The sequence below is a fragment of the Tetrao urogallus genome (assembly GCF_951394365.1).
Source record: "Tetrao urogallus genome assembly, chromosome: 25".
Classification (NCBI taxonomy): Eukaryota; Metazoa; Chordata; class Aves; order Galliformes; family Phasianidae; genus Tetrao; species Tetrao urogallus.
Window position 1 is genome coordinate 4,483,273 of NC_136838.1, and position 16,936 is coordinate 4,500,208.

General features: G+C 51.9%; 1 protein-coding gene across 3 annotated transcripts in view; it reads right to left on the reverse strand.

The window, feature by feature from the left end:
* Positions 1-6,556: 6,556 nt before the first annotated feature.
* INSR (insulin receptor) overlaps positions 6,557-16,936 on the reverse strand; it is a gene marked incomplete at its 5' end in the record, with an annotated part of 34,639 nt that continues 24,259 nt past the window's right edge. For 2 of the 3 annotated variants that reach the window (XM_079546716.1, XM_079546715.1), the window contains 12 exons: positions 6,557-6,981; positions 8,234-8,368; positions 8,564-8,693; positions 9,348-9,507; positions 9,585-9,695; positions 10,027-10,256; positions 10,405-10,472; positions 10,712-10,811; positions 11,112-11,271; positions 11,872-12,014; positions 12,269-12,540; positions 16,226-16,427. In XM_079546716.1, the coding sequence (XP_079402842.1) occupies positions 6,627-6,981; positions 8,234-8,368; positions 8,564-8,693; positions 9,348-9,507; positions 9,585-9,695; positions 10,027-10,256; positions 10,405-10,472; positions 10,712-10,811; positions 11,112-11,271; positions 11,872-12,014; positions 12,269-12,540; positions 16,226-16,427 (2,066 nt within the window). In that variant the 3' untranslated portion in view covers positions 6,557-6,626. Of the gene's footprint in view, positions 6,982-8,233; positions 8,369-8,563; positions 8,694-9,347; positions 9,508-9,584; positions 9,696-10,026; positions 10,257-10,404; positions 10,473-10,711; positions 10,812-11,111; positions 11,272-11,871; positions 12,015-12,268; positions 12,541-16,210; positions 16,428-16,936 lie in introns of all 3 variants that reach the window. The other variant, XM_079546717.1, reaches the window with a different exon arrangement.

Sequence of the window (16,936 nt, forward strand, 5' to 3'; positions counted from 1 at the left end):
GGCTCCAGGCTCTGCTCCCAACCCCTCACTGTGCTGACAGAGCCCAGTTTCACCCTTGTGCTGCTGCTGGCCTGCAGGACTCTCTCCTGCTGTGCAGATTGCAGCCTTGCAAGGCAGAGCCTCGGGGGCTTGCTTTGGGATGGTGTTGCACAGGGGTGGATGGCAAAGAGCATTTCTCCACCCAGCTGCAAACCCCAAAGCATCGCCTCCCATGCAGCTATAGCAGGGATCCACCCATCACTTGGGGGCACAGCCACAGGGGGCTCAGAGCCCAGTGCCGCCCAAAGGGAACCAGGAGCTCCCTATGGGTTAAACCCCAATCTCCCGGCGCTGGGGTGAAGCTGCTTCCGCACAGAGCCTCGAGGAAGCCGCGCAACAACCCTGAGATGGAGCTCACAAAACACACCCTGGAGGAGGACAGCAACTCACCCTGAGGGCCGTGGGCATCTCCAGCAATGTCCCCGCACAGCACAGCCGCACCCCGCAGCCCGGATCCTGCAGGTGCACCACGAGCAGCAGCCCCTCATTGAGGAAGGAAGATCCACACCGCTGGGCGGCTCGCGGGGGCCTCGGGCTGCACCGCTTCACCGCTTCCCCTTTCCGAAGGCGCAAACAAAACCGCCGCGCCCATACTGCTGCTCCTTCGATGGTGGCCCTATGGCAGGGGATGGAGCCGTGGGGGTCCGGCCACCCCTTCCGGAGTCGTGCACCCCAAACCCCCCCCTGTGGGGTCCTGGGAGCTGCTGAGCAGTGCTGGGCACGGCGACTGCGGTTGCAGCAAACGGCTTCCTGTTCCGTTCGGAGAAGAAGTGCTCTGCGTGCTTTGCAGTGTGAGCCCGGCACGCACAAGCTGTGCCCATGGCTCCTCGCACCGTGGGCTCCCAGGGCTGTGCGCTGGCAGAACCCCGGCCCAGCAGTCCCTGACCTGGTACTGAAGCAATGGGAGGAACCAAAGCACAGAGATGATGGTGGCGGCCGTTCGCTCTGTGCCACTGAGCCCCACGCACGCACCTCTCCCTGCAGCCCCGCGCACACGCTGGCCTCAGCCAAGCCCTAATCAGAACAAGATCAGCTCACACTCCAATTACTCAGAGACCGCAGCTTTGGCAACGCTTGGGATAGCAATTACCCCGTGCTCCAGGAAACCACAAGAGCAAAGAGGAATTAAGGTTTCGTTTCTCTAAGTCCACAAGAGCGCAATGTGTCACAGCGGGGCTGCTCAGACACCGGGCCGATGGGAGGGACAGCACAGTGACCCCAACCGAGTGAGGATCAGAGCTCATCCCCTCCATCCACAGTGGAGGACGTGGTTTGGGGCTGAGTGAAGCGGTGCACCTGGAGGAGCGATGAGGGACACAGACATCAGCGCCCGCCCGCATCGCCGCCTGCAGACCTCTGCGACAGCAAGGCCACGCTTTGTTTGCATCCCCTGAGAGCAAGCCTGTGTCTGGAGATGCAATTCCCAGACATTTCCGAGTATGCTTCTTTCTCATCGCTCTTCCAATGACAGAACTCCAGATGGGCTCAGAGGCTGCACTCGGCCCCATCCAGCGCCACGGCTGGATGCACGGCAGCACTAGGTGGCATCAGCTCTGCACAATCTCTGCTGATGGACATCACTGCACATCACAGCGCTGGAATTCACCGCAGACCAACCGGGGTGGGGAGTGCCATCGGGGGTGGCCACCACCTCTCAAAAGAAGGAGCGTTCTTCACAAGGACTCCGTCACGTTGCTCACACTGGCAATTCATAGCACGGGGTGGGGAGCCTCTGAGCCCCAAGCTGAGCCTTGAGCTGAGCCCCGTGGCTCTTTGGGCCTTACACCACTCATTTTGTAGCCGAAAGCATCGCATGCCCTGAGCTAGGAGCTCAGAGCTTTCCCTGTGGTAAAGCAGCCTTTGTTGCTGCAGAGACAGCACAAACCAAATGGAAGTTATTCTTGGATAATTTATTCAGAATTTTAATATAAACCGTCAATTGCTCAACATTCTGTCACACAGCAAGGGTGTTCTCTTAATACTCAATGTTATTTTCTGTACACGTCACTGCTCGGCTCTTACATACGAAAGCGATAAAATAAAGGGGAGGCTTTGAGGGTTTTTTCTGTTTTTCTTTTTAATCGCGGCACATTTGATCCTTTGTTTCATACAAGATAGGTCTGCAATGCGATCTGCAATACAGTCTGCATGCTGTGAGCTCAGATGGGCGGTGAGGAAGGTGGGAGCAGCACAGCAAAGCTCTGCCACAGCACTCAGGGCGCTGCAGGCGGAGCAGCGCTTGCTTTCGGCTGCGTTGGTCTCCGCCGCCCCACAAACAGCAGCACTTTGCAAACAACACCAAAATGCGGCGTTTTCATCACGGCTCACCTTTTTCAAACAGCCTGAGAGTCGTCAGCGGCTGCTTTGCAGGTGATGGGAGAAGCGTTTGGAAACAACAGTGGTTTGAAGCGACTTTCAGGGACAGTTTGGAGGCTTTGGGAAGAGGCCCGGCTCAGAATGCTGGGCAACACAGAGCTCAGTGAGCGCCAGCGCTGGGGCTGCAAACCCACCCAGTGCTGCACAGCCGTCAGGGGGTCTGCAGAGCTTTGCTGAGCCCCCACCCTGTGCTGCAGCCCTGCGCGTAGGCAAAAAACGTGACCATGCTGTAGGAGTTGATACTAACTTTATTATACAAGATTTTAAAAGTCATTTCTCGACCCGTCCCCCTATCGCTTGCATTGTGCTGCAGTTATTTTGCTGAACCTGCGAGAGTAAGTGCTTACTTTTGAGAAGGACAAGCAATTTAACTGTAAAAAGAAATGCACACTGAGCGACAGCAGATCTGGTAAAACCGGCAGCTCCCAAATTGCATTGAAAAGTCCCATTCCTCCACACGTCTGTCTGAGCGGAGCCACCGCAGAGCAAGCAGAAGCTGATAAAAAGGCCAAATTAATTCAGTTCATACGGATGCTGAACGAATCCTGCTTTGAATTTCACATACTTCTGAAGTCGCTTCCAACCCATCCGAGAGCCCCTTCCCCCGGCGCACAGCGGGGTGCTGGGGCACAATGCATCCTCCTCTCTGCGAGGGGCCAGGCTCACTACTGGGTGTCACTGCTGGCACTGACAGCCCTGGAGGACCTCAGGGTCCGGATCTGCATCGCAGGATGTTCAGGGAACCTATGGGCTCTCTGCCACCCCTACCATGGGGGCTCGGGGGTAACTGCCACGGCCCCTTCCTGCTCCTCTTTGCCATTCTCCTTCATCACCCTTCAGTCAGTAACACAGTAAGCAACGTTTTCCAAAGAGATACCAACATTAAATGCAACAAAAGTAAAATTAAGCAAAGTGCCCCATTACTATAATACAAATTTAGGAGGAAAGAGATCTACTACCCACCAATTTTGAGCACCCTACAGCAACCATCGAGCAGCCTCTTCCCTACGCACACAGCACAGCACACCCTCCTTGCAGCTTGGTCTATTTCCTACCACGTTTCCCCACCCAGAGCTGGCACACAGTTTGCAATATCACACAATGAGCTCTTCTATTTTACAACACAATCAGTATTTACAAGCAGCCACGCTGGGCTTTTAGCCTCGCAGACAAGCTTTGCAATGCTGCACTGTACGGCAAGAGAAGAACCGGGTTTGCAAGAGGCATCTGGGAGGCGGGCAGTGAATGGAACAAATGTTTCTGGGACCTCTCCAGCCCCCACAACAACACCTGCTGACAGCACACAGCAAAGCAGTGCCGTGGCTTCCTGCTCTGTGGGCTTTCAAAGCCGCGATGCTGCGGCTGCTTGGGGCACCTCTTGCAGCTCCCACAGGGCTGCGGCTGCTCCCCAGTGCGTGCAGCTCTGTGCTGGGACAGCAGCCCTGCAGGCAGGCATGGAGCACCCTGCACCATGCTGAGCTGCCCTGCAGGGAGGGCCTCATGTGGCAGCTGGTTGCAGAGGGTTTTCCCAAACTCCGAGCTGGGCTCTATGATGAAGTTCCTTTGCTCTTCCTAATCCCGCAGCTGAGCATCATCTTTTACAGCCAACGAGTGGCAGTTGGGGCTGTTTGTTTCCATCAGGGCGGAGCGCTGCGGCTGAGGATATCCTCCCTTGGCTGCCCCGCACCACTCCTGGCCAGGAGCAACGCAGGAAGGACAGCAGTGGGGCTGCCGTGCACAGCGCTGGGTCCAACCACTGCTGCTCTCAGTGAGGACAACTGCAAGGCCCAACGCACAGCCCCACACCGAGCGACTGCAGCGCTGCGTGTGCCCACAGAGCCAACAGGCATCAGCCGAGCTGCGGAGCCAGAGCCAGCACAGGCCCGGTGCAAACAGTGCTCTATTCCTGCAGTTACAGCCACTGCGGTTTAAGATGTCAGAACAACGGGGAGGGCTCACTGCAGGCGGCCGCTGCCTGCCCCTCTGTTCACAACGTCCATTTCAATGGGTCTGTTTTAGTGTTTGTTTTCTTTTCCAATCACAACAGAACTAAGATGATATCAGAGTATCAGATCCAAATTTGCTGCTGCGCATTCGGAGCTGGAAGCAGTTTCCTTTGGTCACTACGACTAACAACAGCGATCAGCAGTGATGGAGCTGCTCCATCCGCTTCCTTCCGGCCCCAGAATTGGGATCAGCTGATACTGGTTTCGCCGACCCTCAACAGGTCCAGCCCACAACATCAGAACAGGTTTTGAGGTGCGCAGTATTAAAAATATCCTTAAGAAACACTGAGGTAGACTGCACCACAACAGGACAAAACGACCCCACCGCACCCACCTGCCCCAATTTCACCGATACAGATTTACAGATTCTGCGTGTTTTCTTCAGCAAATTGATTTAGCTTTTTTTTTTTTTTTTTTTTTTTTTTTTTTTTTTTAAACAGTGTTCTATATATTAAAATAAATAAAAAAATTCTAGTAAGAAAAACTTCTCTTCCTTAGAAAAGTGTGAGAATATGTCTTCTTTCCTGCAGTGTAGCACAGAGCTGCTGGGTAACAGTGACTACGTAGTAAAGCAGAAGAAATGTAAACGAGGCCTTTGGAAAGCAGAGGCTCCCCCACACACGGCTGCTCGCAGTGCCCCAACCCCACGGCGTCCTGCTGGCACAGCGGGGCTCTGGGCTCCCTGCTGGTAACCTTTGCATTTCGCTCTCAGCATCTCCCTGCTCCCTCATCGGAGTGAGACGCGTTTCGTTTCGTGGTTATTTTCCGACGCTTTGTGCTTATCAGCCTTCATGCAAACAGCAGCAGAACAAAGCTCGGTCCATACGGACCAAAGTCGACGTTCCCCACCAACGCACGGCCGGGGAAACGCGTGGCCGGGGGGGGGCCGAGTCCCATCCAGGCCCCGCTCCACGCAGGGCCCCCACTCTCCCCATCCGCGTCTCCTGCAGCCCCCCGGCTGTGGCACAGCGCCCCGGGAGGCACGAGGGCAGCGAGGTGAAGCAGCAGCAGCAGCAGCAGCAGCAGCAGCGCACAGCGGTGCCCCACAGCCCAACCAGAGCCACCACCGCTCCGCAGCGCTGCGCCGCGCCGATGCGCTGCACTGTATAAATCTTGAAAGTGTTTTACAAAGCCTTGTCAAGTATAAACCTAACATGTACTTCAGAGCTCCTAAAAGGGTAACCGGCTAAAATTAGTTCCTTCTGAAATCTTTGGACCACTTTAAGACCAAACAGTCCCCCGAACTCTCCCCTCCTCGAAAGGACCATAAACAGTCAATAATTTATATGAAGTTAAAATTTAAACTAAAGACATTATAAATATGTTACAACAAACAATATATATACTCGATGCTGTAAGGACAGAAAACGGTTTCTCAGGTCTGGGGACTCCTCCTTCGTTTGGTCTTGAAAGGACCCATAAATCTCAGATTTCTGCTCCTTTGGCTCTCAGCATATTTTCCTCATTTATTAATGAGAGAAAACCTACTCCCAAGAGTCCTCAGTATAAAAATAATCTGTGTAGGATTCGGTCACTCCAGGGAAACGGGAGAAAGAGAAGTACACGCTTCCGAGAAGAGGAAAGCTCCCGTGAGAACATACAAAACTTATGTACAAAAACCAGAAGTGTATATTTTGCTATACATATACACCCCACATATGTATACTGCACACACGCACGCACACGCACGCACCCCTGGGCTTTAACCCACGGAAAAAGTACGAAAGCAGCAGCTCTTGGTCAATCTGAGGATCTGGCGCGTCCGACCGCGGTGTCGAACCTTCGGCTGTAGTGACAAGGATGCCTGAAGCCTGGAATTCTCCTGGGGACGTTGCTGCCCCGCTGAGGTTTGTTCCACACCGTTACACCGCAGCTCAGAGAGCGGCGAATTTCACGGCGGTTGTTGGCAAACGCAGATGCTCCTCCTTCAGTTGAACTGACACGGTCGCTTCCTGTTTTGAAACCATGGTTACAGAAAGGAGAGCAGCCATGGAAACCTCTTCCATTTATGTTCACAGATAAGTCCACTGACAACCAGTCAACTTGGCAAAAAAAGGGAAAAAAAAAAAAAAGTATTAATCATAAGATGATTAAAAATCTGAAGAGTCTGTAGATGTGTGTCATACACTGCGGCAGCAATAACAAAGAGTCCTGAGATCTGTGGAGGGGAGAAAAGCAGACACAACCCTTGGGCCACGGGAGGCGTTAGGAAGGACTCGACCTGGGCATGGAGAGGATCCGCCCGTTCTTCTTGCCACCGTTCATGTGAGTGTAAGGTATGTGCTCCTCGTAGTTCCCCTTGAGGGCCATGGAGGGCCCGTTGTCCCTCCCCAGGGCTTTGTCCCTCTGTGTGTACGAGGAGGGGTCGAGGGGGATGCTCTCCATGTTCTCAAAGTCCATCTCATACTCCTCTGTTTCCAGAGGTTTGTTCTCCTCGCTGTAGAAGAAGGAAACCTCTTGGAAGCTGGGGTGCAAATCCTCCTTCAGCATCTCAATGACCTCAATGAAGGTGGGGCGCATCTTGGGGTTGTACTGCCAGCACATCTGCATCAGGTTGTGCCTGGTGAGGGCAAACGAGAGTCAGGCATTGGAAGAAACAATTCCACGACTGGCTGAAACACACAGAGCAGGGCTGCCCTGCTGCTCCCCAACCCCTCACTCCCACTCCAGCCGAGGCCTCGGCTCTGTTTCCCATCTCCATTTTCCCATTCGTCCTCTCCCTGCTTTTTCTCTATTTCTGTCTAGATTAAAAATTCCTTCCAATCCCTTCCACTGTTCCTGACTCAGCTTCCAAACGATACAGGGCTGCAGTTCGTGCACTCCATGTGTGTGTGTGTGCACTCTTAGAGCCATCTCACAGTTTTTAATTCATTCAATCTTAACACAGCCTGAAAGTTTCTACAGCCACACGGAAAAGGGGAAGCTGTGCAGAGGACAGAGGCCCTGTGAACAACAAACCCAAGGGAAAGGCTGCAGCAAGAGGTCACGTGTTACCGTATCACAAACTTACAGATCTCCTAGGTACAAAAAAAGTTTCAAACTGGAGTTTGCACCAGGCAGGAGAGACGAGTCCCCAGGACAGCAGGCTTTTTTCATAAAGGTACTCACAAAACATGTTTATTTTTGAGTCTGGGAGCGCTGCTTTGGCCAGCGGTGGGATGTGTAAGAGGCTGCTGGGAACAGGGAGCTACTATTGGCATTCCCTTTCCCAGCCAGGGCTCCTTCCCATCACTCTGCACGCTGCTCCAGAGGCTCCTTACAGCCTTCAGTCCCAACACCCTGCTCAGGCTGAAGGCTTACCAACAGGATTTCTTTTTAAACACTTCAACAGCAGCAGCTCAGGGAGCATCTGGGTACGGCTGGGGGACGCAGTCACCGCCAGCCCACGGACATTGGACATCACAAGCAGTGGGGGACAGGAACCCCAACCCCATACATCAGAACGCCTGCTCCAGGCTGCCACCCCCTCTGGGAGGAGCTCTGCACTCTGTCTTTAGCCAGTGTCCTCTTTTAGGGCTATTGATGCAATGCTTACTTGCATTCTAAGCTTTTCCTGTGCTCTGAATTTCACTTTCTCCAGTCTGCACTCACAGTGTAGGCCGCAGGCTGGTTTGATTTCCCCTTGCAGCATCAAGGGCTGGTCTCACTAAGGATGCTCTAATTAATGTCTGTGAGAGGTGGCTCACTAAATTCTGCTTTGTTTCTCCCCAGGAGAGAGGTGGGTCAGAAATGCCATCTGTGGGGCTGCCTGTGTTGCCCACGCTTTTCCCACAGCGTGCAGCTCTGCTGACCGGCGCTGCTCCGCTACTTACAGCCTCTCTGGGCAGTTGTCCGGCTGATCCAGGTATCCTCCATCCATCACAAACTTCAGCACCTGTTCGTTGGAGAGTCCCTGGTACGGCTGCTCTGCTAAGCTGCTGATCTCCCACAGGACAACCCCAAATGACCTAAGAAAGAAACAAGACTCCCGGTGAGAAACATCCCAGAGATCCACGATGAGTCCTGTTTTGGACAACACACATCTTCAAGAATTACTGCATTTTAAGAAAAGGGTTTCAGAACAAGGCCGTGTTGTGCCTGCACCACGTGCGTCAGAACAGTGAACCTCCCATCCAGGATCCACCTGGCTGAGCACAACTCACCACACGTCTGAGTACGTTGTGAACACGCCGTCCTTCAGCGATTCGGGCGCCATCCAGCGCACAGGCAGAAGCCCTTTGCCGCCCTTTCGGTAATAATCCGTCTCGTAGATATCCCTGGTCATGCCGAAGTCTGACAAAAGCAATGGGGCTGTGTTCATGCCTCTCCTTCCATGCTGCTTTCACTGTACAACACCTCTTGATGCCTTCCTTGGGCACCAGGCCACTGCCACACTCCCAGCAGGGCTCCTATGCAACTTGCCATCACTGCTCACGCTGTCATTAATGCTCAAAACTCCTCTTCCCTACGGTTTTCCCTTTATTAATTACTACAGAGCTGTGATAGAGGCTCCAAAGTTACAATTTTCAGTGACAGATTCTATTCTGAACACCATTTTTATTCATCCCTTTGAATTAAACTGAGTTCTTTTTGCCCATAATCCCACTGCTTTGGCTTTATGTCCAAAGAGGTCTGAAAAACCACCAAGTTGTCGGGTTTTCACTTATTTCTGGATTTTATATTTACTTATTCTAGATGGGTTTCAGTTAAAAACTGGCTCTTGTGGAAGAAAAATGACTTTCAAAAGGCTTGTCACAGAACGGCTCAGGTCAGAAGGGACCTTAAGGGTCATCCAGTCCCACCCCTGCCGTGGGCTGGGTGTCCCCCAGCAGCTCAGGCTGCCCGAGGCCCATCCGTGGCCTTGGATACCTGCAAGGATTGGGCCTGGGCTTCACACACATCACAAATACGACGCACAGAATTGTCTGCTGACCGCAATCTGAATACCTCCAATTTTTACAGTGAAGTCCTCTGCAACCATGCAGTTCCGAGCTGCCAGATCTCTGTGAACAAACTTTTTGGCATTCAGATAGGCCATGCCGTCGGCGATCTCTGCAGCCATCTGGATCATTTCTCTCAGTGTTGGTGGTGGACGACCAGGGTTATTCTACAACAAACACGGCAGCGTTAAAGCACCAACCGAGCTGCTCTGTGCCACAGCACACCGCCTCTCCCCATCCGTACCTCAGCGTCGGGTCTCAGAGAGCGCAGGTAGCTTTTCAAGTCCCCGTGTGCCATCAACTCCATGACCACCAGCGTGGGTTGGCCCTTGGAGACCACCCCGAGGAGGCGAACCTGAGAGCAAAGGAGAAGTTCTGCCAGGGCTGTGTAAGAGCACACGGGGCAGAGCCCAGCTGTGAGAACAGGGGTGAGAACAAAGCCAGCGTGCAGAAGAGCCTGCAGCAGCACCCACAGCTCTGCCTGCACTTCTGACAGGGCAAAGAGAAACGATGCAGAGGTTGGTGTGCTTTATTAAATCAGACATGGAAAATCCCAGCTCTCTTCATCAATTGCTTCTGCAGAAAGGCTGCTTTTGTAACCGGAACATCAAGCTTTCAAAGCATTGAAGGAATATTAAAGGACGGGGCTCTCACTTGCCACCATCAGAGCCGCCGGCAACGCTTACCACGTGATGGCAGCTGAAGCCTTTCATCACAGAGGCTTCGTTGAGGAACTCGATGCGCTCCCGCAGGCTGGCCGACTCGTTCACCGTTTTCACAGCCACGCGGGTCTCCAGCTCTCCCTTCACGATGTCCTTGGCAATGCCCTCGTACACCATTCCAAACGAGCCCTGGCCCAGCTCACGGAGCAGAGCGATCTTCTCCCGTGGGACCTCCCACTCATCAGGAACGTACACTGCCGAGAGACACGGACGGGTTGAGCAAGAGCCCTTCAAAAGACTTTGCTGCAGCAGCAGCGCCGCAGGGCGTGGAGGTCTGGGCTTCAAAAGGCAGCCATAAGAACCCCACCTTGAATAAGGCCCAGAAGCCCTCCTTGCTCTTACCATCACTGGCACTGAGGTATTCGGGGTTAGAGGACGCGTAGAGTGGCCCCGTTGGTCCTTCAGTTTGTCTGGAAGAGGGACGAGGGTTGTTTACTGCACACTGCTCAGATTTGAGCTGAATTTGACTAATTCCCACAGTGTGCAACAAACAGCAACTATCCCAATTTGCAAACATGCAAAAATATTTCCTGAACTTCATGCTACAATCATTATGAGAGTTAGAAAATAAACACAGAGTTACTTCCAACAAATAAAAAGAATCTTTAGATGGAAGTTCTGCTTGTTCTGACCGAAATGATGCACTCACCTCTTTTTCACGAGCACGTAAGCAGCTCCAATAATTCCAGCAATGATAATGGCAAAAATAATCGGAACAATTATAACAGCAATATTAGGCTGAGCGTTCACTAAGAGAGAAAGAGAGAGTTGGAGGTATTAACACAGGTCTCAGAATTCAGTAAGATCTCTGCCTTGCATAAACAGGAGTGAACGTGGAGCTGACAGAGGTTAACGTGGATCAGAACAAGAGCTCAGAGTGCTGCTCAAGGAAGGAAGCAGACACACTGCTCACTAACCCTGATTTACTGCAAGCGGACGCACTGGTAAACATTCCACAAGCCTCTGCAGCTCCCCGTGCACCGCCTGCATCCAGCAGCGATGCGGGTTCCTACCAAGGTTAAAATGCTGAGAAAGACAAAAGAACTCACGGTAATCGGCCACGTAGAAGTAGGTGGGCTCTGTCCAGGAGCCGTTCCCAGCCAGCGACGTCGCTCGGATCCGCACGCTGTAGTTTCCAGGCTGCAGCCCGCGCAGTTTGCAGCCCTGCTCGCTGGCAAAGTGCTTTCGGGACACGCAGAAGTGCGCTTCCTGCAGGAGGAGGGAAGGGCGCCTCGTGTTACTGCCCTGCAGCTCTGTAACAGGACGCTGGGTTTCTCCCTCGCCTCCTCGATGAGCAAATGGACACAAATAGGGTTTTCACATGCTCAGGGCTTTTCTGAGGCAGCGGTTTGTCCCGGGTTTGTATTTTACAGTGCGGTAGTTCAGATTACGCAGTGTGTGCCGCCTGCCGCTCCGCACCTCAGACCTGAAACGCAAGCTGAGCTGGCAGCGCGCCGCCCGCACGGCTGCCTGCACCCAGCAGCCCTTTGCCTGTTGAACGCTTCCCTAATTTCTCTAAGCAATTCGGATGCACACAGCCAGCTCCTGTCCTTCTGCGCAATGAAATTCTGAAAAACAGTCCATGCAGAATGTCGGCAAATCGGGTACCAGAGAAAATACATCGCCACGTCTTGTGCCAATAGGAGGTGTGTGCCAAAGGAAAAGGAGAGCTGGAGACAAGCACAGCTCCCTCCACGTGCAGCTTCCTGCTGTTAGCCACCACCTCCGCCAACACAGCCACCACAGCAGGGAGAAGCACAAAGCTGCTTCCCATGTGTGCTGTGCGAAGGAACAAGCAGAAATTCTCACCTCTGCTTCCCCCAGACGGCCGTAATTCACTTCATACAGCACAATAAGGCCATTCGGCTCCTTGGGCTCCTGCCACTTCAAGTGCACGGTGTTTTTTTCAACCAGTTCATGGGTGACTGGACCAACGATGTCATCTGCCTTAGCTAAAAGTAAGGTCAGGATTAATGACACTTGTTTCATCTCTTGCAAAACAGACAGAACCTCATCCAACATCCCTTCCCATTAGGAAATAGAGAGCACCAGTGCTACACGATGCGATGGGTCAGTGGTCGGAACAGATGATCTCAGTGGTCTTTTCCACCCTTAATGATTCTACTGTTCTGTATTTCTGCAGCTCTCATAGGAAAAGCAGCATTTTGGAACAGCTACCCAACGCAGAGCTCATCAAGCTCATTACCTTCTGGCATGGTCCTGGCACTGACATAAGCTGCAACGCTGCACCGGGACTCCTGAGCATCGTGGTTACAGGCATGGAGCTCAATGCGATACCCTGTGAAGTGCCGCAGCCCGGAGATCACCAGGGACTCCTTGAACTTCACCTTTTCAAAAGGTTTCTGTTCCTCTGCGCTCTCAGATGCTGCTGCAGAAGAGTTTGGAGAGGACGGGATGGTGGGGATCACCACGGTGGCATTTGCAATGGAGCCCAGGTCTCTTCTCTTCCTCGATGGCCTATTAAATAATATGACAACGTTATTTGCTACATCCAATACAAGCACATCCATCTGAGAACAAAGAGTTAAAACAGGAGAGCACAGGGAGCAACTGGAAACTCAAATAAGACCCATATTTGCCATGAAACACATTTTGGTTTTGTTTTCTAAGCAAGCAGTCCACCTCAGCCCCTGCAATGCACCCAATGATGTAACCCTGGGACACCTTCCCTGCACAACTCTGCACACAGGGAAAGCTCACGTCAAAGGGATTTGCTGGAGGACCCACGCTCTGCCGGAGCTCCTCATGGCACACAGCACTGCTGCAATGCCCGGGGAGTTCATCTCCTCCACATTCAGCTGGGAGCAAACGTGGTCATCCCACAGACCCCGCTGCAGTGACCCGGGATGTTCCACACCTCCCAGGTGTCATAAAACCACATTGGAACTTGTCCATTTAGACTACGTTAATCTCTTCCTAGGCCAAAACACATCCAGATCTTCTCAACAGTGCAAAGCAAAAGGCACAGATTCAGACCTCGCGCTGGTTGTGCTGTTTGCCAACCAAATGTCGCTTCTCAGATGATGCACTTCAGTCTGAAAATCAATGTTTTGCTTTGTAAAAATAGAAGTGGTGTGCGATCGCATCAATGCGCTGCACCCAGCACACAGAATCAATTTGGCAGAATTAAGAACTGCTCTGAAATGTCATTTTCTTGGAAACAAAAGGAACGAGGATCAGAACAGAACCGCCACCAGGAATGCCGGGTCCCAACCAACGTGGTGGATCAGCAATGGCTGCACAGAAGGAATTACTGCTGTGACACAGGGCTGTGTTTTAAGGGGACGATGATCTCTGTCTGTGTGTGCAGCTGTTAAAGGGCACAAAGAGCGACCCGAGCTGAACCCACACTTGAGGCATCTCCAGCCTCTAAAATTGCACCAAGTGATGGAAGCTCTGCTGCCGGACTGAGCACCGCCCCACTTCTGCCTCCTGGTGTGATGGATCCCACACAGCACTCACAGCAGCTCCTCCAAACAACGCACTGACGCTGCTGCCAAGCGGCAGGGCCAGCAGGGTGCATTCCAGCTTTTCATTTGCTCTCCCTCTCATTACTAATTAACTCCAGAGGCACCGTTCTGGAGCTGCTGTTACCTCAGCACAGGTTATTCTGAGCACCCCCCCCCCTCAGTGAAGGGGCAGAGGGCAGAGCTCTGGGCCCCCACCTCCCCACAGCAGAGCTGCACACCGCTGCTTACAAAGCGTGGATTCAGCTGCTCCTCCAGCTCAGGGGAATTTTGTTTTTCACAAGTAGATCAGTTATCTGATCACTGATGCAACACGCTGTAAAATACAAGAAGCTGTAGACGCAGCTCTTCCCTTACTTATTACCCAAGGCCTGCAGCTGTTTTCTTGCCAAATTCTCTTTTCCACACACCCACACCAACCACAGGCTGCCACTGCTGCCAGTCTGCCTTCCCCCACGCCGGCACACGAGGTCGTGTGTCTGTCCATACAATGAATGGATGAGGAAGCCCAGAAGAAAGCTGCTTTCAATGCAAGTCATTTCCCAGACCTCATTCACTCTGCAGCCCTCTAATATCTGTCATGGCAGAAATGAGTGACAGAGACTGACAAAGAAGGACAGCGACAGAGAAGAGTCACGCTACTTATTCAGTAGCAGCGCTTGAGAGCAGACACAAAAATACATCCTGAGCAGCAGCCAGTTACTCCCCCTCTGCCTCTCAGGACTTTTATTACTTTTGAAACCTTTCCATGCTTTCCACAGAGTCACAGAGCTGCTGAGGCTGCAAAGCACCTCCAATGTGCCCCTGCACACAGCAGGGCAGCTGCTCAGGGCATCTGGCTGTGATGCCTCCAGGGATGGAGGCTCCCCGACATCCCTGGGCAACCTGCACTGCTTTCCATCGCCCTTCCGCTCCAATCTCTGCAAAACTTGTTCCAATGTAAGAGCAATAACACAGGAAAGAAGAAACAAAGCATCAGGTGCTGACGGCCACTTTGTTCAGCTGCTAAGGGAGGTTACAAAGCACACGGTGAAAAGGTATCCAGTAGCTCTGACTGGGAAAGTGGGAATGGCATGAAGCATTTGGACACTTGTAGTTTGCTTTGCCAGAGCAAACGGACCCACAAGACTTGTGATGGACTCCTGGAGCAGCCAGTTAGCTGTGCAGACAGTGAAGGAGCAATGGGGCAAGGAGAAATGGTTTCACACTGAAAGAGGGGAGATTTAGACTGGATATAAGGAAAAGTTCCTTATGGTAAGGGTAGTGAAGCACTGGCAAGGTTGCCCAGAGAGGTGGTGGATGCCCCTTTCTTGGGGACATTTCCAACCCAAACCATTCTGTGATTCCATGAGATGTAGGGGAGCAATTTCTCAGCTGTAATCTGCAGCCCTGCAGCATTCTGTTCTCTGCTGGCCTCATCTCCATGCTTCCTCCCCATGGCCAGCTGAAGGCTTTCATCTCAAGGGGAGGCCACACAGTGCTTGAGAGAGGATGAAACTGTTGGGAGCGTGATTAAAAAGAACACTCCGTGTTCAGCTGTCAGGCTCAGGACAGGCTGTGCACTGTGCACAGAAAAAACAAGACTCATCCACACTGCCACAGCCTGAAACCTGTCAGAAAAGACATGCAGGATGCACGTCAGAAGAACAATATCTTCACTGCTTGCTCACAACTTAAGGGTTTGTTTTTGAGATATCATTCAGTCTAGGGGCAGTAGAGGTTTCTTCCTTAGCAGGCTGACAAGGTGGCACATCCTGGTGATTGGTTTCTTCCCAAAATACATACCCCAGAAACTGGCCTGAGAAGCATCCTGGGCTGGCTGTGCAGTAAGGTTAAAATAAAACAAAAAGAAAAGAAAAAAAAGAAATCAGATTGTCAGAATCGTCTGCCTACATCAAGAGGAGTTTGGCTTTGTACACAGCTTGCTTCCCCTGTGCTTTTAAACACGATGTGTCCTGACACTGAAACCTGTCCTTCTGATCAGCACTAAAAGCTGCAAGAGGAGTGATGGGACAACTGCAGGCCCCAAGTCGGACTCTCAGAGAAGAGGAAAGCACTCAAATAATAAACAACACTCAGTGCAGTAGGGTAGCTTTTGTCAGGCAGCTGCAAAGAAACATTTAATAGCTAAGGGCAGGAAGCAGAGAACAGATTTAGAGCACAGAATACATGACAGTGAAGAGGGTAAACCATTACAGACTAACCTGATTCCCAGTGCTCCCTTTGTCAGTTGCATATGAAGTGTGAAGACATTCAACACCCCTTAATGTGACACCGTGTGTGCCATCCAGAACAGGACATTCACCACCCACAGCAGTTGCACTCCTCGTGGTACTGGAGGTATTTCCCCCACTAAGCGTGAGGAAGACCGCAATACCGCGCTGAAGGACAAGGCTGTGGCGTGGAAAACTTCCATTTTTCTTTTCCTTTCTTTTCAACAGGATGAAAAGTGACCACAACATTTTAAGACAGGAAAAAAAAAAGGCTGTTCCTGGCATCACACAAGTTACAGCGAGCTACGGGGCTTCAGATATTCGCGGAGCATTCTGCCCTTGATCTCAAGCTGAGGAGAATTCAGAGACAGAAGACAGAGCGTGACCTTCCAAATCCCAAGAGCAGCAGGAGCAGAGCTCAGCCCCCCCCCCACAACATGCAGCCACGGCTGCTGCTCGTACCTGGGGACGAACACCTCGTTGTGAAGGTAGTTCTCAAAGGTCTTGCGGAACGCAGACTCCTCCAGCTCCTTCTGGATCTGAGAGTCGGTTTTCGGACAGGAACAACATTCTCCACTGACATCCTCACTTTCGCTTTGGTTGTACTTCTGAGGGTCTTCAGATTCAAAAGGAGGAGACCACGTCCTTGAGGGCAGTTTTAGTCCTATGGACAAAACAGTTTTACTGTCATTCATGCCAGAAGTAGAAGTTCGATCCTACCAAGGTTCAAAACGAGCGTACATGAGATTCACGGCACATTCTGCCTCCCACACTTTCATATCCATGCTCACATTCCCTCTCTTATGACAGGGCTTTGATTCAGATCTGTGCTAACTCTGAAATGAAGCTCGGATGTCAGAGTTCTACCTCTGCTCCCCTCAGTTTGGGAACATGGGGCACCAGATTCTGGGATTTCTCAGTGGATCCTGAAAGCATTCCAAACCCCACGGCACAAAAAGCCTTCAAAAATTAACTTGGCCACTGATCCCCAGAAGTATTGCAATGCTTCACTTTGCTTCTCCGCAGCTGTTATTAAACTTGTAGCTCAGTTTAAAAAAACAAGTGCAGAAGGGAGATCCAAAAAATATATATTTGATTACTTTGTGAAAAGAGGGCTTTGAAGATCTTTTGCACATGACTCAGCAATAGAGAATAATGTAAATGCAACTGAAC